This window comes from Halichoeres trimaculatus, unplaced genomic scaffold (assembly GCF_033239565.1).
Source record: "Halichoeres trimaculatus isolate MK-OKI-2021-1 unplaced genomic scaffold, fHalTri1.1 fHalTri1_scaffold_8, whole genome shotgun sequence".
NCBI classification, from domain to species: domain Eukaryota; kingdom Metazoa; phylum Chordata; class Actinopteri; order Labriformes; family Labridae; genus Halichoeres; species Halichoeres trimaculatus.
This window is the reverse complement of record NW_027437186.1, coordinates 6,395,944-6,423,631: the sequence shown is the minus strand read 5'-3', so window position 1 is coordinate 6,423,631 and position 27,688 is coordinate 6,395,944. Positions and strand designations below refer to the sequence as shown.

General features: G+C 41.5%; 1 protein-coding gene across 1 annotated transcript in view; it reads right to left on the bottom strand.

Moving 5' to 3' along the window:
• Window positions 1-3,795: 3,795 nt before the first annotated feature.
• The window catches only part of slc2a15a (solute carrier family 2 member 15a), a 44,406-nt gene continuing 20,513 nt past the window's right edge, over window positions 3,796-27,688 (bottom strand). Inside the window, exons 7-12 of the mRNA XM_074675816.1 lie at window positions 25,998-26,185; window positions 16,149-16,259; window positions 15,795-15,896; window positions 12,062-12,137; window positions 9,848-9,975; window positions 3,796-6,041 (exon numbers count right to left, since the gene is read on the bottom strand). Coding sequence (XP_074531917.1) covers window positions 5,802-6,041; window positions 9,848-9,975; window positions 12,062-12,137; window positions 15,795-15,896; window positions 16,149-16,259; window positions 25,998-26,185 — 845 coding nt within the window. The 3' untranslated portion in view covers window positions 3,796-5,801. The remainder of the gene's footprint in view (window positions 6,042-9,847; window positions 9,976-12,061; window positions 12,138-15,794; window positions 15,897-16,148; window positions 16,260-25,997; window positions 26,186-27,688) is intronic.

The following is a 27,688-nucleotide window of genomic DNA, read 5'->3' as shown; positions in this document are numbered from 1 at the left end:
TTCTTATTCTATGGGTCTCTTTTTAAAGTTCCCATATTATGCAAAAATCACTTTATTGAGTCTTTTAGTGAAATTTGTGGGGTCTTTGGCTTTCCTCCCAGCCCACAAAATGTGATATTTAATGACAAAACCTGTTCTTAGTAGTGCTTGTTAATGTAAAATCCTGACCTAAAACGAGCTGTGTGGTATTTCCGGGATTTGCTGACATCAGCAATTCCCTTTTTTGACCAATCAGGAGCAAGTCTGACCTGATTGGTCCACCAGGGTAGATACCCCCGAACCCCTTCCCCACCCACTCCCCTCCATCTGTTTCCTTGGAGAATGCCAAAGTTGAAGATCCATCACTGCTTTGTTTTTGGCTGTAAACGGCCACATAGGTCCATGCACAAGCTTCCCATCTTGGAAGAAGACAAGACTAAGTGGCTAGAGTTCATTTATCAAGGAAATGTGCCAGCTACACTCAGTAAAACTGTGCATGTGTGTGCTAGTCACTTCAAAGCCGACTGCTTTTCGAACTTTGGACAGTACAACAGAGGGCTAGTGAATAGACTGGTCTTGAATCCAGGCACATTACCAACCATCCACCAACAAACCTGGGACCCTGGAAATGTGAGTATTTTAAATGCTGTGGAGCAGAAGTAAGAGCTTTTCCTCAGTGTTACCCCCTGTCTGTGTGTTAGCTTCAGGGTGCTAACTTTAGCTGCGGTTAGCCTGTTGTTTTAGCCTGTAATGTTACGGTAAACGAGCTTCGCTGTTTTCTAAACATTGTGCACTCGGAGCTTGTGGTGCTGCTCTGTGACGCTGAAGAGCGGGGCGGTATCAGCGGTGGCTCGTTTACATATGAAGGTTACCCCCACTAAATCAGAGCGTTCTGAACAAAGGGGCTATGAGAGCCTGGGAACAATGCTGCTGTGCTTAATTTATTGGCTTTTTGGACCAAAACATGTTACTACCATTTCATGAAGACATCAATGATCCATATTAAACTGCAGAAAAGGAGCAGAATATGGGACCTTTAAACAATCTTTTTTCACAGGGGGCGCCAAATCCTACTCAGTGGACAGCTCCGCACAGGAGCTTTAAATACTGATAATAAGGCCTTATACCGCTCTTTAAAACAGCTTGTTGGAAACAATGCTGTGATCCTAAATCTTTCCCACTCACATGGTGAAAGCAGAGTGGTTAATACTGATAGATGAACGCACCAACATGTTTTCAACAGAGGCGGCTCAGACACAAGGTGAAAGCAGTAGACTGGACGTCAGCTGTGTTTAGTACCTGAATGAGAGTTTCAGATTTTGTAGGTCCAGGGGGCAAATGCAGATCATACCAACACGTTAAGACCACGGGCTCACTGACTGAAGTTAACAGAAGATGACATAGGAAAGAGGAGTCACTTTAGAATTACATTTTGATCGTTGACGCTATGACTGATTGTTATTAATTTAGAGTCTAGACTTTGATTAAGTGTCACTTTGAAGTGCACATAAATAAATAATGCGTGATTCATGAATTCAAACATTTTTTATTTACATTCAAGCCATTGTTTCCCTGTGAAAAACCTTTGAATCACTTCATTCTGATTGCTAACTTTGCTGGTCAATTCCACTGATTGTTTTTTAAGCCTAGCTTTTCCTTTAATGTGTCTCCAAGATGCACAAAAACGATCCATGACTGATTGTTCGAATTTAACATTCTGTTTATATACATTCAAGCTATTATTTCCCTGTGTTAATAATGTTAATTCTATCTGAACGGTGAAGCGCTGACAAATTACTAGCTTAAAGAGTCTGTATGTATGCATACCTGTGTTTGTGCGTACGTCCCTGTCTAGAATCTACACAGAGGGGATTCAGACGGTTGCTGACAGCACCATGAGCTACAGATATTGTAAATCTATACTTCTATATTTATATATAACATCTGCCTTATCATTGGATTCACATCTCAGAGAGATGCTGCAGCACAAACATGCACTTTGAAAATATGCAGCTCAGCATCCTTTGCTCTGATTCAGGAGAAAATCTGTCAGCAGTTTTGAGTATGAAGAAGATGATGATGAGGATGGGTAGGGAGGGGACGCAGTGCAGGAGCCCTAATGTCAGAGCACAACAGCAGGTTTGATATTTCACTGAACAAACCAGTTCAGAGAGTACAAAAGGTGTTTTTCAACCAGGAGGTCCCGATACTTTTAGTTCCTGGTGAATCATTCCCAAGAACTTCAAGGTTCCTGTGGCCAATGGTTTGTCTGCTTATCCACCACGGGGACGAAGACATGGGATTCAGTACATCAGGCCAGTGATATATAAAAAAACAATTAAGGTTCAGTGGTACCTTGACTTATGAGTGTCACAGCTATCCAGTTTTTTAAGATCGAGCTGTCTCTTATTTTTTATTTTTTTGCTTTGACTTGAGAGCTAAAACTCGGGTCACGAGCCGGCGCAGCACGTGCAGTTATTTTGCAAAACTTTCAGACCTTATTCAAAAGAAACACTCAGAAATGGTCATTTTTATGGAAAACAGCTGCTGATGAAAGTGAGGAAAGCATGACAAAAAGGGCAAAAATCAGCCAATGAGATTCAGCTCCTTTCAAATCGTCTGATCTCTCAGGGGCATTTTACTTGATAAAACCAGTTTGTTGCAGTTCATTCTAATGTTATGTGTTCTTAGACAATACTCTTTATTTATAAGAACTTTTTTTTTTACTAAAAGACAATAAATAGAAAAATTGGGGTGTTTTTTGGGTAAGTGGGAGTCTGAAACTGGTTAATGACATTTCAGTTTATTTCAATGGGGAAAATTGGTTTGACACACAAGTAATTTCAGTTTCCAACTCCGTCACAAAACAAATGAAACTCATCAGTCAAGGCACCACTGTAATTGCAAAACACCACCAGACCAGTAGAGGGCAGATGGATTTGTCAACACTTGGGAAATGAAAAACACTAGATCCTGTGTGAAATGTTTGTTGCTCTGGGTAAAGTTCCTGTGGTTGAAAACACCTGAAGACTGTTTCAGTTGTTGAATAAGAAGAACCAAAGCTTTTGTTTTTGTAGGGAGAGAACTATTATCACTTGGTTCTGAGAGTAGCGGTTTTTAGCGCAGCATTTCTGGGACTGTAGTTTCTGTGACAGCGTCCCCTAGTGTTTGAGTGACTGCGCACAGCATTAAGGCAAACAGTAGCCACGTTTACATGGACCCAAATATTCTGCTTGCATTCGGTTTATTTGCTCAAACGGAAAGAGTCTAACCTTTGTATACACCTCATTCTGAAAGAAAAGAGCCAATCCAAATGGACATTTAATCGGTTTCACAGGGGTGGAATACTCCTTTTCCCAAACCGATTGAGGTATCATGTATCCACTCAAATGGAAAGTTATCAGGGTGCGTTCTTTCAGCACATGCTCAGATATGACGTAAGACGCAACTAGAGACGTTCCTCAATTTTAAAAATGGCGGCGAGCAGTCAGCACTGGACTGCTGCAGAAAGTTTGTTTTTGATCCAAACTTTGAAAGAAATGAACATAATTTCAAGACTGGACGGACGACAAGCTCGCAATACGGAGTTATTCCAACAAGTGAAAGAAAAACTCTTCAATAAATCATGTGATGTTTACGTTTTTCTGCCCATGCCCCATTGACTATTCTCTTTGATTACAGCGGCGCATGTAGACCAGAAATTGGAATATTCCTTTCCATGTATACTATTGTTTTCGGAAAAGCCATTCAGAAAGATTCTATTCGGAAAGACAAAAAACTCCTCATGTAACTGTGGCTACTGTCAGACATGTTTCTGAGCATGAGAGGCTGAACATACAGTTTAGAGATTTTAACAGAAGATTATTTCAATTGGCATGAAAAAGTAAAAACAACAGCCACGTTTACATGCAGACTTTTTTCTCATTCGGATTATAATCATTCCGATGAAGTTCTCAGGCGAACTGTTTACATGTTAAGCGATCTATTCGGATCTGGTGTTTAAATGTGCCACGGCATTCAATCGGAACTGCGATTTTATTTATTTTTATTTTTTATTTGAAAAATGGAAAGTTGTTGGGGTCATACCCACTTTTGCTATTGTGCTGTTTAGCCTTATAGTAGCCAGCCTTTAGCATTTTCCAGCGGTTCCTAATTTGTTAGACGTTATGGTCCACCCCTGCCTTGCTGAGTTTTTCGTGGACTTTTTTAAATAGTTCAGTATTTCTTGTTTTCCTACCGTCTAAGTGTGCGACAATGTCTAGTTCTTTGAGGGTTTGTATTAAAAACAAACTTTCCGACGCAGACCAGTGCTGTGTGCTCTTTTTGGAAGCCGCCATGTTTCCATGTGAGTAGACGTCATATGTCACTGCTTGTTTATGTCAGGACAGAGCATGCGCAGACAGAACCCAGCCTGACAACTTTCCGATTCACCGCTTACATGACAGAATTTCGCTTTTAATCGGAATGGGAAAAGGAAAATTCTACCCCTGTGCATCGGAATGAAATTCCATTTGAATTCGGCCTGTTTATTCCAAATGAAGTGTTTATATGGAGCATTTTCATTCCGTTTGGGCTTCTAACCTGATTCTATTCAGAATATTTGGCTCCATGTAAACGTGACTAATGACTGCACACAGCCCTCAGGACTGCCTGGTTAGTAAAGTGCTCGTTTTGCTGCTGACATTTTCCCAAAACTAATAGAGCACCGTCAGCGGCGGTGACTCCATATTATTGAGCTGAAGCTCATTTAGACCTTGTATATCAAAATAAACAAGATCTCTTCTTTAAAAGTATGAAGTTCTTCAGGAGGGTGCAGAAACACTTTAGAGGCTCCTGTAAGGAGTTAGTTTAAGCTTCAGCCTGGACAAAGTCAGAGATTATTGATTAGTTTCATTACTAAAAAATGCAGAATTTGAAAACAGTTTTTCTATTAAGTCTGGAAGGTATCAGCTTTTTTAACATTTCACACAGCTCAGACTATCAATGAGCAATTTCTTTGACTGTTAAGACAATAGTATGATGAGAAGTGTGTGGAAAAACGGTGTGAACGGATTACGATCAGTAGAAAAGCGTCAGTTTGGTCAAAGTAGATGGAAGCTGTTTCTCAGCTTTATACATATCGTGTGAAGCGTTATTTCGATAAAAGGATGTCTTTAAAGAGCAGGGGAAGGAAGTTTTATTTGATGAAATACCTGCTCATTGAATTGAACACTAGGTGGCACTGTCACAAAAAAATAGGGTCCTTAAGTCACAGCCACTCAGTCTCCTCATCTCCTGTGGTCTCTTATTAAACGTGTGATTTGACTCTCAGGGACACTTATTTTCCAGTCTAACAGGAACCCAGGCTCCAAAGAGATCTTCTGCTGTGTTTCGATGTGCTTAAAGCATCCAGAGCAGCTCGTTCAGATACATAAACATGAGATTTCTGTCCGGACAGACAGCCCCAGACTTATTTGAGCACTGACTAAAATAAAGACGTCAGGAGATTTATCAGACTCTGTTTTGAGTGGACTTGATCATGACCACAAGAATCTTGCCATGACACCATGACAGCTTTATAGAAGAAAATAAGCTAACTCAAGCAGCCTGTAGCTAAGTGTGCTGGTGTTTGTAAATTTGGACACTTTGGGACATTTGAGGCTCATCTGCATGAAAAGGGGGTCGGTTTTGGCTGCACGACCCTTCAGTGAATTGGACCCAAGGTTTTATGCATCTGGCCCCAGGTGAGGTGCTGTTTGGTGTAGCGTACATGTTGAAACTGGAGTCTAGAAAAGAGGAAGTTAAAAACAGCTCTGAAGTCTCGGTGAGGAGATGAAGCCCAGTTAAGGTACAGAAGAAGAGCTGTCAAACTCCACGCCGCCGTAACCGTTCATCTTCTTCAGCTTCAGCTGGTCCACGTGGATCAGGCCCTGCGACTCCAGCACGGCCTCCTTCTTGGAGAACATGCGGCTAATCTCCATGAAGGTCTTGTTTTTTGTCTCTGGGATGCAGAAGTAGACATAAATGGCCACGCAGAAACAGATGGCTGAAAACACCAGGTAGCAGTAAGAGCCTGCTGACATCTGTGGGTGGGATGTGGCCGAGGGAGGAAAGAGGAGAGGACAGAAGAAAGAGATTAACAGAGACCGCTGACCAAAACTGACTTCACTTACTTACTCTAAAAGCAGCAAAAGACCCAAAAATCAAACACCATTTTACTCATGACTGGGAAACTCCGGCTTTTCTTAAAGCCCGTGATTTTCAAGCTTCATATCATGAGTCACAAACCAGCTGACAGAGCCGTTATGTGGGCCCCATACAGTGTGATGCAAACTGCACTGTTAGCTATTAGCTCATAGCTTATCATGTAACATGCTGCCCCTTCTGACTTAAATTCTACATTATACTGTCTTTTATATCAATGGCTCTGAGAGGATTATACAGAATAGGTCATTTTCCTGGAATAAAGACTCTGTTTCCTATGAGCACCATCACCCACTGTCGTAAAGACGTGACTCTTCCCAAGGCATGCACTTTTTTAGGAGAAAACTTATGGAGATCTTCTTTTAACTCTACTTTCTTTTTGTTTAAGACAGCTCTTCCCTGGATACAAAGCGACAAGGTACTGTGTTAATTTGTAGTAAAGTAGCGACAAGGTAATGTGTTTATTTGAGGTAACGTAGCGCTAATGTTTGAAACATGACAACAATTAAACTCTGTAAAATCAGTTTGTAACGTAGTTTAGTATCCAGAAAAAGTATCCAGTATTTAGTATCCAAAAAAAAATACACAGTTAGAGGTTTTCATGAACCAGGTTTAGTTCCTGTGAGGAGTTTCTAAGTGATTCCAGATAAATGCCTGATCATAATCCACACTTTAAAATGAGATTATCAGCACCAATCTAGGTTATTTCAAAATGCTATCTTGTAGCTTCAATTTCGCTTCCCGATTGGGTCTAGCAGGACCAGATTGATTTACAGCACATCCAGGTCTCTATGACAACACCACGCCAGGTGACGAAGTTTATCAGTGAGAAGAAAGATCTGTGTTTTTCTCTGCTGAAAACTATTTCTGTGATTAATTTTGTAGTGATGGTGGACACTGGAGCCTAACTATCAGACAGAAAAAGGACAGAAGAGAGAAAGATAAACAGGAGAGAAATACAGCCGGAGCAAAAAGCTAAAAGGGCTAACCTGTTTGTGCTAATGTTCATTCCAACCCACAGGATTCACTAACGTTACACATCACAGACACGTCTCACAGCACCGGGCTGTCAGTGGCGCTACACATGGACAGCTACTAAACTACTGTATAAACTGACAGTTTGCTTGTTGTTACACTAGCCTAGGGATTAGAGATAGACTGATATGGATTTTTTGGGGCCGATACCGATATCAATAATTTGTAGTCAATGAGGCCGATAACCAATATTTGGAGCCGATATTAATTTGCAGTCAAAGTGAAAATACTGGTGTCAAAATTTTGAACAATACAAACTCCAACACTTAACTTCATTCAAATACCGTTAAGCATGATTTTATTAAACAGCTTACAGACTTGGTAGCACGTTTTATAAAGTTAAATTAAAACTTTAAAAAATAAATAGCTAAAGTTTTCTACAGTAAATAAAGTTTTCCAAAATTTCAATGTAACTGGAATAACTGTAATAACTGCACTGCTGATTGGCTGTTTCCCAAGCCATGTCTCTGCTTGTAACCAATCAAATGGTACTGTGGGTGGGACAGTGCTGGGGACAGAGTAGTGACTGCAAACAGCGGAGCAACAACTCAGTTTTAAATTTGTTTCTTATTAGCCCTCAGATTTTAAAAAAAGGCTGATGCTGATATGCCTCCAAATGCCCAATATTGGCCCCGATTATCGGCCCGTCTGATTATCAGTCTATCCCTACTAGGGATACATCATAGCACTGGGCTGCTAGTTGCGCTACATTTGGCCGACTACTAACGTAAGGTACAAACTCACAATGTTTGCTTGTTGTCACACTTCAAACAACAGTGCTACATAACTGTACTGATTAATACCTTACCTCATCGTGTTGTATCTGGTAAAAAGTTGTCTTGAACAAAAAACAAGATTTGTTCCAAAACAAACACACGTCTGGTTAAAAGTCACGTCTTTATGACAGTGTGTATGAGACTCCGGGCCACAAGGTGGCAAGGCAATCCTACTAAAACAGATCAAGACCAGACCATCAAAGGCGCTAATGGCAGGATTACTGCACCTGTTAGGCTGTTTTCAAGAATGGTGGATGTCCGGCTTATGTGCTACCATTTAAGACAATTTATGCAAAGAGAAGGAATATTCAGAGATCAAATGAGTCCTTTAGAAAAGTATGATGATGTTGAGATATACATAAAATTTAGATTGAGGAGACACAATAATTCTCCCATTAATTGCTGTTTACGTAGATAATGCACATACAATTTTACTTTGTTGGAGAGGGGTATTTCAGGAAGTTCCCCAGATATATGACGTTATACACCTGCCTTGCTTTTATACTACAATTAGCTGATTGGCCAGTTTTTGGCAGTTGTGCATGAGACTAACGCCTTGGCCAAATGGGTCATTCCTGTTTGTGTAATGACTGGATGTGCATACAGGCCCAGACGGTGAGCAGACTATCTGTTTAGTGTTCCTCACAACCCGGTGCTGAGACGTGTCTTTAATGTGTAACGTTAGTGAATCCTGGTTATGTCCTGCCAGTCATCTACCAATCAGAGCTAAAGTAACCTCACTCTTCATTTTATTGATAGACTCTCAAGTTTGAACAGACCACTGCAGAATAACTGCTGACTGTGGGTTGGAATCAACATTAGCACAAACAGATTTGCCCCTGAGTTATAGAGTGATACAGCCTGAGCTAAAGGCTAATTAGCCTTTAGCTCAGGCTGTATCACTCTCCTGTTTAGCTTTCTTCTGCTCTGACCCTCTGTTTCTTTTTGACAGTCCAGCTCCAGTGGCCATCATTTCTACAAAAACAATCTCAGAAAGTAGAAAGTCGAGTCATCAAAGAGACTTTTCGTCCACATGCCATAATTGGATTCATGTTCTCACGTGAAAGTCTGACTGGACCACAGATACAGAGAAATATCATTTTGTTGCTGAGAATCTAATTTCTAAATTGTGGATTGCGAAACAGATAAACATATAAAAGTGAGGCTGTTTCAGTATCACTGATAAAGTCCTCACAGGGCCTTTAAATATCACTCTTTGAAAGGCTGATCAGTAGAGAGGTGGAGGATTGACAACACCTGGTTAAAATAATCCTCAGTTTTTACTGCACTTCACATTCCTGTCTGCTCAGAAAATGACAAAAGGAGGAAAATTTCACAGCCTAGGGAGTTCTGGCTGGAATCCAACATAACTTTTCTTCTGATGGAAATGACTCTTAATACTCTGTGTGAGCCGGAGCCACAAATCAGAGCCGACGCAGCAACTGCAGAACCATTTTTGAGGGTCTCTCTTCCTTCTGTAATGATTCCCCTTTTCATTTTTGACTCCTGATGCTGTGAGGCTTTGTTTCAGATTCAGCTCTTGACTTCATTCACTAACCCATGAAAGAGATTTCATCACTTGATCTTTCAAGCAGCTTTGAAATCATTCATGAATCACGAATGAGGGATTTGTTGGTATTTTGATCGGAACATTTCGGGTCCTAAAATGTAACAGCCTCGGTTTACAGCTTTGGGAAAAGTGAGTGACCAAGAAGGAGGATTAGCACGAAGCCCAGTGGGGGGGTCAGTCATCAGATCAGCCAGTTCTGATCACATTATGTTTGTCTTGGTTTAAAGAAGCTTGTGTTTTATCAGCATTCTGGACTGAGAGAAGTTTTCACAGAGAGGAGCTCTCTCTGGCACTCAGCTCTCACCTGGAGGAAGGGGAAGACAAAGCCCACAGTGAAGTTGGACAGCCAGTTCAGTGACCCTCCTACGATGTAGGCCGCCGGGCGGTGGGACTGTTTGAACAGCTCTGCAGTGATCAGGAAAGGCACGCCGGCTGTGACGAGAAAAACACATGAAAGCATCAATACAAGCCACAAACCTAGTCTTCACTGCAAAAACTGAAATCTTATCAAGTGTTTTTGTCTTGTTTTAAGTAAAAATTGTCTTATTATACCTGATTAGCCACATTCAACTGGTCAGTCCACAAAAATGTCTTGTTTCAAGTTATTCAAAGACAAAAATGAGGTCTGAATTGCTTGCAACAAATAAAAAAAATCTGCAAATTGAACAAGAAAAGTTTGCTCGAAAATTTGTCCAAAATTAGAATAATGTCTTAATACAAGTAACTTTTCTCTTGTTCCAGATTTTTTTACTTGTTAGCAATTCAGATCTCGTTTTTGTCTTTAAATAACTTGAAATACAACATTTTTCAGGACTGGTCAGGTAAATGTGGCTCATATTCAGTCTAGAAAGACAGTTTCTACTGAAAATAGGACAAAAACACCTGATAATATTACAGTTTTTTGCAGTGTTGAATCAACCTGGAGACATTTCTCAGGACGAATCATATCGCCGGGGTTAATTTCACTAAGACACTAAGATTTTTCAATGACATTTTAATAACTTAAAACATGCTGTGAGGAGGACCTGTTTTAAAATGACTGCCACCTTTTGACTGGGAGTCTTATGCACACTGTCATGATGACATGACATTTAACTCTTTCCATGCCATTGACAAGATTTTCCATCAATCAGTGTTTTCACTGTCATATTGTGAGGGGCGCTGTTGCGTATCTTGTGAATGACCATGCACTCCTGGGTGCACAAAAAAAAACAAAGAGGAAGCTGCTGACTGGGGAAACAGAGTTACATTAAAGTTATAAATACTATATCCTGAAAATTTTCCCCACATCGACATAAAGAGGATCAGCCGTCTCCGCGGAAAAGGTGTTTCAAAAGCTCTCCAGGTACCATCAAACTCAGACTCTGACATCTCGATATTTGATGTGCAGTCCGAAGAAAATTTGTCATTGTTGTCATAGAGACCTAGATGTGCCGTAAACCATTTTGGTCATGCTAAACCTGATCAGGAAGCTGAGATGCAACATTTAGTAATAACCATATTGGCGCTGATAATCTCATTTTAAAGTGTGGATTATGATCAGGCATATATCTAGAAGAAAGACTTTTTCAAGATCACTTTCAAACTCCTCACAGGGACTTTTAGAAGAAATGTTATTCTGCAAAAAGAGGAACAACAGATAAAAACTAAAAGCATACAACATAAATATTCATCTATGTAAAACATAATTTATGATCATGACTCAATTATTCATGTCTGCACCAGAAAGCACCAGAAACAGCCTCATTAGTATAAACAGCATCAGCTGATTGGTGCAGAATCAGCATGTGGGTCTAGAGTCATACATCAAAGACAGCACGTTACTAATAATTCATTTTACTGTTTGATACTATTAATACTGTTTGAGTCTCTAACATGTGGTCATTAAACATGGAGTCTCTGAAACACATAATTGTATATTAAACAGGATTATTAATCACAGTGTCGGGAGGTTTGGAGAGCATGTTTGATATAATTTAGAGGAATGTCACAGAATAGAAAAGAACAATGTGTGAAAACTGATATGCCTGAATAACATAATTATAGTTTATATTTATCTTTAAAAAAATGTAAGCCCTTAAAAACTGACAGTTTGACATCATTACATTTTCAATATCTCTCAAACTGACCTCTAGGGGGAGCCATTTGCTAACACAAAGCAGCCTAACAATAGAACAAAGTCCAAAGTGACGCTCACTAACTGGAAGGAGAATAAATCAAGCTTACTTTTAATAAATATGAGGAGACTAAAGTGATACGACCATTAATAATATTAAAATGAGATAAAGAACACACGCAGTGGTCGCCCCTCAGGCTGATGATGAGTTAGTGCCCTGCATCTTTCCAGTGTCTTCATGCTTTGAATACTTATCAATTACAGAAACGTGTCTTTTACATGACTCTGGGGCTGCTCCGTTTCACCTTGGTCTTTTTCATAAGTAGCTGAGGGGGAAATCATTTCTTTAAAGCAATTTTTTAGTATAATTATCTTGTTTCAAGTACAGTGATGTGCTCTCACCTGGACCGATGCAGAAGCCAGCAATGATGCCGATCACACAGCCAACGCTGACGTAGTGCATAAAGGGAAGGTGACCCTGCAGGGAGAAAAACAGCACAACATGAAGACGTCTGTTTGAAGACATGGACTTTTCCCCAACTTCTCTGAAAACTTCAACTGTACTCTAAAAACATCCTGTCTGTAGTTTATTGTTTTAAGACAATGGTTCCCAAAGTGGGAGCCACAAAACACAAATAGTGGGTTGCAAAACGCCTTCCAAAATCAACAGCGGTGGAGATAGATTAACTTAGGAACCACAGCCACATGTGCACACAGGTAGACTAATTCACACAATGGACAGATTCACACATGACCACAGGAGAGTTGAAAGTCGAACCCATTCCCAGTCAGGGATGAACTCGTTACTTTTATGGACAGGATTTCAGCCCAGAGGTGGAGGGAGTCAGGTTCGAGGTTTCTAGGCTCCCGTCTCTGCTTTTTTGCAGATGATGTGGTCATATTGACCTAAACTGACACTGACTTCTGGCTTCCAGCTGAAATACACCAGATGCATCTGCAGTGTCTCTCCATTCTGTCACGGCACCAGATCAAACAGGTTTCCAATCAAGTCAATGTGTCAACTTACACTAGATCCTTTCTGTTGCAGTACGTCTGCATAGCTGGTCCATCATGTCACAGGTAATACACAGCCGTCCTATTTTTGACAGAGCTGTGAGGCATAAATTCAGCGTGGGGAAGATCGAGTGGGACAGTTCGAGCAGTTTGTTTTACTTTCAAACTAAATAAACCGTGTTAAAATCAGTTAATGTTTAGCTTGACTACAACAACAAATGGACACAATGAGTGGAGCCAGACCAGGAGTCGACAGATTTGAGGTATTACAGCCCAACATGAATGAAGAGACACTCATCAATGGAGCGGGAAGAGCAGGAACTTCTCGCCTGTTTGTCGGACTGAACACACAGCCGATGTGAGTTGACAAATGCAGTCAAGACGCAACAGAACAGAGTCAGACTGCATATGTATCTAGTGCATTTGAGGTATTACACTGGGGTGTTTTGCGGCTGTGTGTGAAACAGCTGGAATGAAGACCACCTTCAAGTCTGAGGCCATGATGGCTCTGAGTCACTCCTGGATAGAGTCTTTGCCCCAAGCAGAGGAGTTTCAGTATCTCAGAGTCAAGTGAGGGGAAACGGAGCAGATTGACGGATAGATTACGGAGGCATCGGCAGTGATGTGGACGCTGTACCGGTCTGTTGTGCTACAGAGAGAGCTGAAGAAGGCAAGACTCTCAATTTACTGGTCAATCTACGTTCCAACCCTCACCCATGGTCAGGAGCTGTGGGTAGTGACCGAAAGAACAAGATTCAAGCAGCTGAAATGAGCTTTCTCCACACGGTGTCAGCCTAAGAGAGAGGGTTCAGAGCTCAGACATCCGGGACAGGCTCAGGTGAGACGGTTTGAGTATCTGGTGAGGATGCCTCCCTGATGCCTTCTGGGGGGTTGCTTCGGTCATTTGAAAGGAAATCTCAGGGTAGACCCAGGACACAAAGGAGCAATAATATCTTTTGGCTGGCCTGAAAATGCCTCGGTGTCCCCAAAGAGGAGGTGGTGGAAGTAGCTGGGGACACTGATCACTGGTCTTTGCTTATGACATCAATTATTGACCAGGGACCTGGACCCAGATAAGCAGTGGGAGATAGATGGAGGTAGACTAATTTTTTACAGATCTTACACACGTTCTACATCAAATATGTCATCTGTTTTTGGATTGGCTATTTATTCCCATGGCCAGGGGTAGCCATTTCATTCATTCATTTATTTAATTTTAATAAACTGCTTAACCTGTTCAGGGTCGCAGGTGGCTGGAGCCTATCCCAGCTGTCATTGGGCAAGACAACCTTTCATGCACACCTACGACAATTTAGAGTGTTAAATTAACCTGGTGAGCATGTTTTTGGACTGTAGGAGGAAGCCGGAGAACCTGGAGAGAACCCACGCATGCACGGGGAGAACATGCAAACTACACAGAAAGGCCCACCAGTCAAGCTGGGAATTGAACCAATGACCTTCTAGCTGTGAGGCTGCAGCACAAACCGTTGCGCCACCATGCAGCAAGGGGTAGCCAGTTCTCCAAAGTACTTTTCCAGCTGTGGTTGAAATCCAATCAACGCAAAGACAAATTTCCAACTGGTCTTCTTACAGAGCCCATTACTGGGCTAATTACTGGCTGTGTGGTGTTGACAAGAAAGTTCTGAGGGGTAGTAAAGACGGCAGAGAAACTTTGCCCTCAGGAGATGAAAAAAGTAGCCCAAGTATAAAAAATAACTACTGGAAACTGACGTGGTGTATGTTGGTTCAGGTGTAGAGCTGAGCTTTAAGCCTCTTTGAGTCATCTACAAACCTCCACCTGTCCGTCAACTCAGCCACGCTCACAACTCAGAGCCTTTATTTTATCTCAGCAGACAGAAAACTGCTCCCAGTGTAACCTGTGGGCTCAGTTCAGGACACAGTCCGAAGTGGACACTCGAGAAACTGCAGTTTTTCACACTTCATGGCTTTGCTCCATTTTCAAATCAGATAAGAAGTCTTTTTGACATTTGTCTTTTTACCTTCTTTGCTGCTAGAAAATGCTCAGTGGGTCGAGTCAGAGTTAGACATGTTGACACAGCCACTTCTGTCTAAAATAGGCCTGGACTGATAACAAACAAAACAAATTTAACTGGACGATATATTGCCCCACATTTATTGCCATGAGTATCCATGAGTATTTCTTACTATTGTAAATGGGTCAGGTGGTTGTGTTTAAGGTGGGCATGTGAGTTTGTTGTGTTGCCTTTTTTTGTCTGTGTTGATGGGCTCACCATGCTCATTCTGTTTGAAGCCAAAATATTTCTACACTGGGGATGTGACGTTTCACTTTGCAATCATTTTTTTTCCTCCTAATTTTTACTACGTTACGCTGCGTTGCCCGTGATGAGCTCACGAGGCTCATTTGCTGCACTCTGTGTGTTTACGCTAGCCAGAAGCTAGCGACCCCACTTCCCCAAGGAAAAAGATTTTGGAGGGCTGACAGGAGGGTTAACTTTGTTCATTGTACTATGAAACAAATGCGCCCAGCTGACTCTTGTCATCCATCCTGTTTTAAAGATGAGAAAACAAACACACAGGCACATGGCAATATACTGAGGCCGGCAAAATTACTGAGTAAATTCCATTTATCCTATGATTAATTAATTTAATGACTATTGTTCCAGGTAGGGATGGGTACGGAATTAGGTACTTAAATAGGTACCAACCGAATTCTGTCAAAAGTACCAGGTACCGATTCAGGTTAACCCAAAACGTTCCATGTTAAGTGACTGTGAAGGAGTGGAAGACATTAACACAGAATTGCAAGGTTATATAGTGAAGAATAAATATGTTGATTTGAATTTTTTTTGTATTTTATTATTAAACAAATTGATATTTTTTACCACATAAACACACAAAAGTGCCGAAAAATTGGTACCATTTAGTACCGATACTGATTGCCAGGTACCAGGCGCCGCTACTGTATCATTTCACATATGAAAGGTACCCATCCCTAGTCCCAGGCCAAGTCTAAAATAAAAAGGGGAGAAAGACTTATAACCTCTGTGTACCATCTTTCTCCTTAGCATCATCCCTCTGTAACTCACATGTAACACACACACACACACACACACACACACACACACCCCTACGGACCGACCTGTAAAATCAGGGTTAATGTGATTCCAGCGCTGCAGATGCCCATCATGGTGAAACCAAAGATCATGAGAGGCCTCCTGCCCAGCCTCTCAATGGTGAAACACTGCAGGAGGAAAACACACACAGCATGTTTCAGAGTGTAGTTAGCTTAGCTTAGCATCACAGCCAGCCTGCTCTAAACCTCCTGGATGTGTCAGAGTCAGAGAAATCAGAAATGCCATGTTTCAAATGAAATGAACCAGGAAACTCACAGAGCATAGATTATTTAACTGCTTTTTGAATAGACTGAGCTTTTCCATTGTAAAAGTAGTTCTGCTCCAGTATGGATCTGGATCTATCTCCAATGACTGCTTACCCCGATGAGTCCAGCAATGATCTCTATGATCCCTGTCCCTGCTGTGGTGTACTGGATCTCTGCCTCTGGGATTCCTGCGTCCTCAAAGATGTCGTTGGTGTAAAACCAGATCTGTGGAGGAGAACCTAAAAGTTTAGAGATCAGGGTTTGAAACAATCCCCCATCACATTTTAAATCAAGCCTGTCTGAGAAAAGAACATTTGACCACAATGTTTGGGAAGGAGGAGGAGGCGATCATGGTCAGTCGTAGTAGTTTACCTCCTGTGTTTACTGAGTCACTCACCTTAGCTGCTCTCTCTGCCAACGAAGGAAAAAATTACCCAACAAGTAACTACAGGAAGGTGACTGCTGTTTCATAACTGTGATTAGACTGAACTCAAAAAATGTGTTTAGTATTTGTGAATCAAACTCTGGGAAAACTTTCACGCCGCCAAAGCACACATTCTGATCTTGGATTATTCAACTCCAAGCTTCCAAAGGGGATTTATTTATGTTTCAACATTCATCACAAAGCATTTCAAAATAAATTTGTTATTCTGAGGTACAAATGGGCACGCCTTTATCTCAAAGGTATCATGTGACAAAAAGAAATGAAGTACTACAGGCACCAAATATGAGAATGGTTTGTGATGGGCCAGAGTTTGTGCACAGAGGCTGAACACACTGTAATACAGTGGAGCAAAAAAGTATTGAGTTCGCAAGTTCTCATGCTTAGAAAGATGAGAGGTCTGTAAGTTTCATAAGGGGTATACTTCAACTATGAGAGACAAAATAAGAAAAAAATCCAGGAAATCACATTGTAGGATTTTTCAAGAATTTATTTGTAAATTGTGGTGGAAATAATTTTTTGGTCACCCACAAATTAACAAGATTTCTGGCTCTCACAGACCTGTAACGTTTTCTTTAAGAAACTCGCCTGTCCTCTACTCTTTACATGTAATAAAGCCATGGTCTACAATTTGGAAACTTGGTAATTATTATTTTATTTTTATTTATTTATTTTTTTTCCTTTTTTTTCTTTTCTTTTTTTCTTCCTTTTTTTCTCTTTTTTTTTCGTCTATTTTTTTCTCTTTTTTTTTCTTTTCTTTTTTTTCCCCTTTTTTTTCCCTTTTTTTTCCAAGGAAAAAAAAAAAGGGAAAAAAGGAAAAAAAAAGAAACTTGGTAATTATTAATAACAGTTTATGAGCCAGTTATGGTCCGATCTATGCAATATAAGAAGCAATAAGAGCGAGAAAAAAAAAATCCATTCAGTACATCAGCTGCAAAACAGCATAATTATTGACCAATCCAAACCGCCCTCATTTCAGGTTTGTGTGTGAGTCCATCCAATCCCCTGTCTCCCCTGCTCTGCACTGTCCCGCCCATGTCCCGCCTTGTCCTTCCCCACTACCCCTCTCACGTCAGCTAGCTGCTCAGCTACTGAAGCGTCATGGAGCCAGAGAAGACCAAAACCAGGAAGCTGTTACTGTTACCCTCCACACGAAGGGAAGAAAACGAAAAAGGTTTGGAGGAAAAGGCTGAAGCAAGGAAGAATTATGAGTGATACAGGTGCCAACAGAGACTGAATATTGGAGAAATGCACGACCGGTGGAAAAACCTGCAGAGGGATTTGGGACTGAAGACTGACGCAGAGACAGCTGAGTTTCTGTTGAACAGGTAATGACTTTGTTTACCACAGTGGGAGATGTCAGCTGAATAACTCTGGTTAGTCTGTGCCTGTACTGGCTAATGACTGAACGCTGCTGGTCAAACAGGTAGGTTTTGTCAATAGATATTAGCACAAGTTAGCCACGCATCTTTAGCATTGTAAACTGAGCTGGTGAAGACCACAGTTGGCTCTGCTCTGATCAGCTGGCAGTGGCAACGTCAGACCTGCTTCGCCGGCTAATTCATGGTTTCGATCGCGCCGGTCTAATTGAAAAAGCTACCAGCGTGTGTTACAGGGGGATGACCATCATGTTAGTTACATTTTCTGCCTGCCAGCTTCTTGCTCTGTCGGAGGGGGCGTGTTGTTAGGAGGCGAGGTAAGGCGATACGAGCTGAGGGGTGGGATCTTGGAACACAGAGGGGTGAGTGAGGGGGGAGCAGACTAGGTTTTTTAAATGTGTCTCATCAGCCAAACTGGGTTTCAGATCATAGACCAAAGCTTTAATGACACCTGTCCACAGCCTCAAACAGTCAGACTTCAAATTCAACCATGACTAAGACCAAAGAGCTGTCCAAGGACACCAGGAAGAAAACTGTAGACCTGCACCAGGCTAGGAAGGGTGAATCTACAATAGGCGAGCAGGTTGGTGTGAATAAATCAAGCGGGGGAGCAAAATGAAAGACAAACAAGACCATTGATAATCTTCCTTCCATCTGGGGCCCCATGCAAGATCTCATCCTGTGGGGTCAAAATGATCATGAGAACGGTGAGAAAAAATCCCAGAACTACACGGAGGGACCTGATGAATGACCTGCAGAGAGCTGGGAAAATTACCTGAAAGTTTCTGTTTCCGAAATTCAGGGTTTTTTCTTGTTATCAACTTAATTTAAAAATACTGCATATGACCTGTATGCTCATAAGAAAACAAAATGTTTAAAATTTATACCTGTATATGACCAGGTAAATGTGGTTCATACAAACTTCCGAAAATTCACGTTAATTTCTGGAAATTCCCATTGAAAGTTTCGAAATTTGAAAATTCTTTGCAACCCTGTTCACAACACTGGAGAGGACAGAAGACAGAGAGTTGTACTGGAGCACAACTTAGGGTGGACCCTCCAATTGTGGCCGTGTATTTCACACACTGGTCTGAGACTTAATCCGCTGGTTTATTTGAGGTCTCTGTTTATGAATACTTATGAAGATTATATATTTATGAAGATTTATGAATATAAACACAGTTTCAGCAAAACTATGGATCACAGTTATTTCCTGCTCACACACAACAATCACTCAACACACACTTCTGTGACACACAGCTCCAATCAAACATTTTCACTCAATATTTGGTGCATAGACAGTTGGCAACCCCACAGAAAGACTGACCCTGCAGTTTTTAAATGACTCAGAACAGTGAGAAAATATTCTACAAGCCCGATACAGAAAAAACAACTACAAAAAAAAATCTAAAAACTATGACACACACCATGGTACATGCCAGGCCATTAAATGGTCATATACTCCCCCAACTCAAAACACTTTATCACTTGGACTGCTGCAGTAACAGATAGGGCTGGGATGATATGCTTTTCTCACGATTCGATTCTTTTACAATTTTTGGGTGTTGATTCGATTTAAATAGCAATTCTTCCATATTTGCAGTTTTTGTAATTTTTAGTTCACTTTTTTGACCCCAGACCAAGTAAAAACTTTTAATGATGATGATGATGTCTACAGACTTTATCAGGAGCCATATTTTCCCCCCAAAAAATGCAGATCACATGTGAGTCAGATTTTAGGATTTACTCCGGGGATCTGACGTCTCAACTTTTTTTCAACCCAGCTTATGAACAAAGACTAAAATGAAAGACTTGTAATTATTATTATTTTTTAATAAAAAAATCGTTAAACAAAAATCCTAATAGCAGGAGCTATTGGTCTGTGGTATTGCTTTATGGCTCCTCATCGCCACCTTTCCAAAGGATTCCCCACTGTCTTTGGATATTTCATCTTTTATGGTCACGCATTGTGCAATGTCTGCCTTTAAACAGCTGAACAGGCGCTGTTATACTGACGCTAGCGCCTGTTATGATGGGGTATACTTCCATTAAATTTAACATCTACCTTTTCATTTCTGGCCTGTGAGACATTTGTGACTCTGTTTAGAGAGATACTCTACTTTGAAGCTGAAAGATTGAATCCAGTTTATGCAGAACTTAAGTGAAACATGAATAACAAGACTGTACCATCAGGTCAGAGGTGAGACTGAGGGTGCAGTCACATTGGCCATTCAAACCATGCTGAATGCCCCCCACAGAGCCATTCCCCCACTACGGCCAGCGGTCACACTACTCCAATATGGACCAGACTTTAGTGGGTATCATAAGCGCACATGGCCTGCCCACGTCATCGGGAAGCATCTGTTTACATAAAGGATGGGTCATAGGATGAGTCATTTTGGCCCGACACAGCCCTAAAAAAAATCCATATTTTTCTCACTGTGGTGTTTTAGCAATATATCATTTCAGCCTCTGTCTTAGTTTTAGATGCTGTCTCTTTAAAGCTCCCCGCTCTTCAAACCCCCTTCCCTCTGATTGGCTAGTCTTGTGGAGGCCTGTACATGGGCCGAGCTTGGTGTTTGTGGCCAGCCCCTCCAATATGTCATGAAACAATTTAAATATCTACAATAACCTCCTCTTTATTTTTTTTTAACTCGTGAAGATCTCAGCAAGATCTCGTTGAGATCCACTGCCATTTTTAGAACGCAGCGTTTGATCTGTTTACAGACAGATTCAGGGACCTAATTCGGTACCTATCCCTATATACAACATATGAATTTGTAGAGGTTTGGAAATCTGCACACGTTTTGTCTGGACATGTGGCATTGTTACTTTATTAACATTTTTAAAATAAGTGAAAGCAGAATACCCCATCTTTAAAATCAAAGTGGCAAACACAAAGAAATAATGTTATCTGAAATTCAACCCTGAGTCGAATCAAAATCCCATCACCAGATTTCAGCAAGTATCGTATCGTTGTGCACAAATCTACTCAACATTTGATCAGGAATGTGTTTTACATCACTCAAAACTACCGCAGTCAGCATGTCTGACATAAGGCCTCATCACAGTCTGTAACACCACACACAACGCTCACTGTTTCACTTTAAATCATTTTATTGCCACACACATCATTTTCCTCTTCTTGTTTTACTGTTTTCATAACTATCAGACCCACCATCAGTTTCAGCTCAGACCTCTCCATCTCCACCTCTCCTCTCACTTTGTGCCTGCTTCAGCACTGCAGAGCTAATTAGCAGCTCAAAATACAGCCTGGAGATGGGCGTACTAATGAGTTCAGCACCAGTGCTTACAGCGTGCACTTTCTGGCCGGGGCACCCAGGTAATCATTTGAATAATGAATGAATCTACAGGGCATCATTCAGAGAGGGAATTAGGCTAATCATATCGGCAGAAAAGATGATTACATCAGCTTTTGGCGTTATTCAAAAGACAACATGAGGCTCATAAAACAATGAAGCATCACCTGGGCCTATTTCCATCTCAGTGTCTGCCTAATAAGCTAGATCAATCAGATGAGGGAGCCGTAGAAACAGGGGCGAGTGGTCAGGGTGGAGACAGAGAATCAAAAAGCAAACAGAGAACCGTAAAACTGAAGAGCTGACAGGAGACGTGAAGTGCAAGTGCAGAAAAAATGAAGCTAACCGTGGAGAGCAGATATCCACATAAGCGCTGACCTTTACGACTCCTACAGCCAGGATGTGTTTGTCTGCTGCATAAAAAGGAAACCCCGGCTGGTGGGCTGCAGATTTAAAACTGCAGAGCGAAGGTTGTTCATCATCACCCATCGCATCTACAGCAACCCCCAGGCTTTATCAGTGAAAGACAGACGGTTCAAGGAGACTGTCAGCAGCACAGACCTGCAAACAGACCAAAAGACTGGAAAACACCTCATCTGGGCTATATCACATTGTATGTCACAGGGAAACTCTGAAGCTAGGGAAAGATCAACCAAACACACCACTCAGGATATTTTCTGGACTTGTCAGGTGAATGTAGATCATATGAAGTCTAATAAGATGATGTTCTGCTAAAAAAAATAAGTCATACACACTTAATTAGATTTCAGTTTTTGCAGTGCGTCAATTCATCTTGACAGGAAGCTGAACTTAAAATCCATCCAGAACAGAGGCATGCACAGTCTATGTCAAACCAGGATGACAATTCAGCAAACGATTTTTAATAGTTGGGCCACAAGTGTCCAGAAGATCTGGGCCCGTATGCACGTTAAGTCTTTAAACAAACAAGACCGTTAGTCCTAACATTCTGTTATGGAACGGCCCGTTCTGCAGTGTGACTGCAAAAAATCAGCCTGTTAACTTATTACACCATGAAAGAGACGAAGGTGCATAACTAAGAGGAACCTCCTGGAAAACCCCATCAAAAAATTTAAACTGCACATGTCTACCACTCATAAACAGCAATAAACCTGACGAGCAGTAACAGTGTGACTTTTTAGCTGCAGAAATGGAGATTTTATTAAAAGAATACACAAACAGCTGTGATCAGTGAGTCAATCAGGTAAACAAAGAGAAAGAGAAAGTTTGGTGATCTCAAACAGAGTCAATGTGTGTGGTGTTTCTGAGCGCACAGTAGAAAACCTCAACAATAAAATCAGTAATATGAAAGTTGCTTTGAGGAACAGGCACTGCAGCAATGCCCATTTACCTCTATGAATAGCTGTTAAAGCAGTTCATGAACTTCATCATGTCATTTCACTCATCCTGAAAGGACCCAGACGTATAAAAGGAAAGAGCGAATCAAACTTGTAAAACTGACGCCAGTGAGCCTCACGGGTTTGAGACTCTGATTGCCTCCTTTATCTCATCTGTTCACTGACAGAATGTGTCTCCTAAATCTAAAGTTGCTGTATGGCTACACAATACCATCTTTTCAAAGGATTGTCCACTGTCTTTGCATATGTTGTCTAAAACGATCACGCATCACACGATGTCTGTCTTTAAACAGCTGAACAGTCGCTGTAATCCTGACGTTAGCACCTGTTATGGCGGGGTCTGCCTCAATTAAACTTAACAGTTTAACCTGGCTCATACATTCCACTAATCAACATTTTTTTTCACCATTAGTACAAACAGTCTGTTTTCCCCCCTTATGACCTGTCGTGCATACGGGCCCTGGCCTTGAATTATCCTTGGGCCACACCTCTGACTTGCAGTCAAAATACACCAGATGTGTCTCCGGTTAGATGCTCTGCTGGATCAGATAGATTTCTACTCAAGGCAATGCGCTAACTCACACTGGATCAGCTCTGCTGTGGTCTGGCTGCGTCGACGCAGATACACAACCGTCCTATCGATCGGGCAGGGCAGGAAGTTGTGCACAGAAACTACCAGAAAAACACTGACTTTCAAAATTAAAGAGATTGTATTTAGCTTGACTACAACAACAAACAAACATAATGAGCACAGGTAGACCAGGAGTCAACAGGTTTGAGGTTTTATGGTCCAACATGAACAAGAAGTTCCTCATCGAGAGGGAAGCGCAAGAAACTCCACCGCCCTGCAACATGCTGGACCGAACATGCAGCCTGTGTGAGTTGATGTATGCAATCGACACGCAATGGAGCCTGACTGCAGACTCAGCTGGTGTATCCACTGAGTCACTGTCCCATTCTGGTCTGGGTTCAAAAACCAGCTTGGGGCGCTGGTATGGTCCAGTGGAGTAGATTGTACGCCCCATGAGGTCAGCCCTTAAGTGGGTTTGAATCCAACCAGCGGACTCTAAGCCCATTTCCTGCTCTAACCGCTCTTCTGTGCTTTCTGAACACAGGCAGAAAAAGCCTGAAGTACAAACAACTTCACAAACCATCAACTAAATGTGAATGAGACAAGACAGTGTCTCTCCCACTTCTCTGAACTTTATCATGGGTGTCAGACTGGATGATAGACTTTCCTCTTGTACTCCCACACTGGAATCCACAACCTTTTATACAGGCGGATAGTCCTCCTGAGATCAGAGAGCTTGTGTTTAAAGAGTACTTTGTAAATCAGATCTCTGACCTGATGGCAAAAACTGACAAGTATTTGACTATTTTCCCTTTTATGTCAGAAAGCTTCCTGTATCACACGCTGCTCCTGAAATCCTCTTTCCTCCATCCTGACTCTCATGAAAGCACATGACATTCACTCAGCCTCAACACACTAAAGGCCTTATTTTTAAAGTCTAAAGTGCAGAGTCAGAGGCACATGTTACTACTGCTGTGTTTGACTATCACTATCTATACTCAGACTAAGTCACTGACTTATTTCTTGGTGTGTTTTCAATATAACGCAAAGCCAACAAATTTAAATGTCTCTTCTCAGACACTTCAAAAGCCAGGTGCACCTGTAGAAACACAGGTTAGATTTCCATCTCTACCTAAATATGGTAGGTACACACTCAGGCCAGTGTCTGACACACGTTGGTGGCAGAATAAAGGCTCTGTGAGGACTATCATTTGGCGCTGATCGTAGTGGCTGTAATTAGTTGTGTTTTTCTGGAATAAAGACTCTGTTTCCCATGAGCACCATCACCAACTGTCATAAGTGCGCGACCCTTGCCAAGACGTGCATTCGTTTTAAAGGGCAGATCTTTTAACACTACTTTACTTCTTTTAAGAAAACTTTTCCCAGGGTGCAAAGTGACAAGATAATGTATTAATTTGTAGTTAAAGGGGCTGTGAGGAGTTTCTAAGTGATCTTGCACAAGTCTCCCTTCTAGATATATGCCTGATCGTAATCCACACTTTAAAATGAGATTATCTGCACCAATATTACTGGTTACAAGTTATTTGTTTAAATTTACTTTACTTCTTAGCTTCCTGGTTGGGTCGAGCAGGACGGGATTGATTTACGTCACGTCTGAGTCTCTGTGACAACACCACGCCGGCTGACGAAGTTTAGTAGCGAAGAAGAGAGATCTATGTTTTTCTCTGCCGAAAACGATTTCTGTGATTAATTTTGTAGTGATGGTGGACACTGGAGCCTAACTGTCAGACAGAAAAAGGACAGAAGAGCAGAAGAAAGATAAACAGGAGAGAGATAGAGCACGAGCTAAAGGCTAACACAGGAGCTAAACTGGTTGTGATAATGTTGACTCCAACCTACAGTCAGCAGTTATTCTGCAGTGGTCTGTTCAAACTTGAGAGTCTATCAATAAAATGTAGAGTGAGGTTACGTTAGCTCTGATTGGTGGATGCTGTCAGGACATAACCAGGATTTACTACCGTTACACATTACAGACATGTCTTAGAGAAGCGGGCTGCCTGTTGCGCTAAATATAGACAGCTACTAAACTACATACATCAGAGCACCAGGCTGCCGATAGCACTACATATAGCCAGTTACTACAACGTTTGCTTGATGTCATGTTTCAAACAGTTTTCCTATGTAACTGTACTGATAAATACCTTACCTTGGCACAATGTATCCAGTAAAAAAGTGTCTTGAACAAGAAAATTTGTTTTGATCAGACATGTCTGTAGTGTGTAAGATTAGGCATCTCCAAACACACTGACAGTATGAGACAGGACGTGAAGTGAATCAGCATCCCATGTGTTTAACACAGAGAACGGTGAGTTTATGATTGAAGCTGGACTCTATGAATGTGTTCTCTCCTGTAAGCAGACACTGAACAGTCTGTATTATTAGCAGCAGCCTCGACTGTCAACAGCACTGATACTTGAGGTCGTTTTCAAATTTAGCCCTTTATTGACCTAAGGAGTTAGAGCAAGGTGAATGGAAGTGTTTGAACTCAACTGTGTACGAGCATGTTTCAAATGCTAACTCTGAATAGCAGGAACATACAGTGCACCTCTAACAGTCTAACATCACCTCCGTTCATATAACAGTCACATGCTTGACTTCACTATTAAAGGAAACGTGGGACTTAATTTGAGTAAACTGACGTCCTGGTCATTCTTTTGGACAATGCTTAAAGCTTACCAGTCAGAGCTTAGGCTACAACATGAGTCATATAACTTTCAACACCCTTTCCATGGCACAGGAAGTGCAAACTCAGCCCATATCTATTCACATTGTGTAGCCACTTCAGTACATTTGATGCATGATATTCGAGTGTTACATCCCTGCCTGCATGTTTATATTACTCAGTTGTACTTACAGCATCGATGCCGGACAGCTGCATGCCGATGTTGATGACCACCACACAGAGCACCTGCTTTCGCACTCGGTCGTCTGCCAGCAGCTTCCAAACCGAGAGGGTTTCCACTGAGGACAGGGAGCGCTGCTCCTCCTGCATCTCCTCGATCTCGGCCTGGATGTTACACTTGGCTCTGTAATACTTCAGGGCTGAGGGGCAGAGCACAGGGAGCTGAGTGGTTAGCATAAAGCAGAGGAAGATACAGAAGCATACATCAGTGCTGATACAGCAGCTGGACTCAAGCAAAGCTACATACAACAGTTGTTTCAGTCTGTGTGTGTCTGTTGTGATCCTTTAGTGTTTTTTACTTCCATGCACCACTCCATGTTAGTGTAGACACACTACCAGAATGAAATATAAGAAGAAATGTCTGAAAGTTGAGGCTGCTTTTTAGGGATGGGTACGACTGATCGAGTACTCGCCGTTAATCCCATTATTCCAGTGATAGTTTTTTTATTCACACACCTGTGCAAGCGCTGCTTTTGGAGACACAACTTGAACACGACATGTCAGTCAAGAAAAGTGATGCTTGGAAGTACTCCAACAAAAACCATGAAGTTAATGTGCAGTGCAGTATATGTGGCGTTAAACTTGCATGCATGTAGAATAACTAGTTCGATTCTTAACCACATGAGCTCAAAACACAAGGAGAAAATAGCAGAGATGGAAAACAGGCAGTTTCGCATCACATCAATTGCTAGCCCTGTTAGCACACGTCATTGTACAGAGCGGAGAAGATCAGCCTGCTAATAACCAAAAAGGCTACTGAAGATTTGCTCCCATGAAGTTTTGTGGGTGAAGGCTTCAGAGAGCTAATGGCGTTTATCATGCCAGAGTACGAGCCCCCGCTACAGAGAACAACATCTACAAGAGTAGAAAAGATGTATATAAAGACTTTAATTATGGTCCAGGAGGTCTGTGTCCTATTGACCCTATTTTTGTTTATGGATAAAACAAAAATAATCTGCAAGTATTTAAGTATTCATTCATTAGATAACTAGAGCAGGGGTTCTCACCTTTTTTTAGACCATGGACCTCTTTCAGGTTACACATTTTTCTAAGGAGCCCCTCATTATCGTAAAAATTATTAGCTAAAAGGTCCCATATAATGCAAAATTTACTTTAGACTGGTTTTGTAACAGTAATATGCGTCCCCAGCCTGTCTACAAACACCCCCAAAATGAGAAAATTCCATTGTCTCTTTCTCTTGTTTGCTCCAGACAAAGTTTGCTTTCAGGACATGTGTGCTCAAACACGCGGAGTTGAGATCTGCCCAGCATTACGTCATGATCCTTAAAAAAGTAACTCCTCCAGGCCCGCCCCTTGTACTGCCCCTTCTGGGCGGCGCGTTTTTCACCTTGGCTGCTTCGGCAAAATAAACATGGCAAAGGTATGAGCAAAGCACGGCGGATGCTCTGTTGGTGGCTGCACAAAAGAGCACAGAAGTCTTTTTTTAACCACATCATCTGAGGTTTCGAAGACACAGTGGATTAATTTTATTTTTGATGGAGATGCACCCACAACAACTCCTAAAATGTTGTATGTGTGAGCTCACCATTTCACTTCGGACTGCTTTCTCAATGAGGGCCAGTACAAAGCAGGATTCACCAAGAACCTGAAGCTGAAGCATGGATCTGTACCAACTGTCCAAT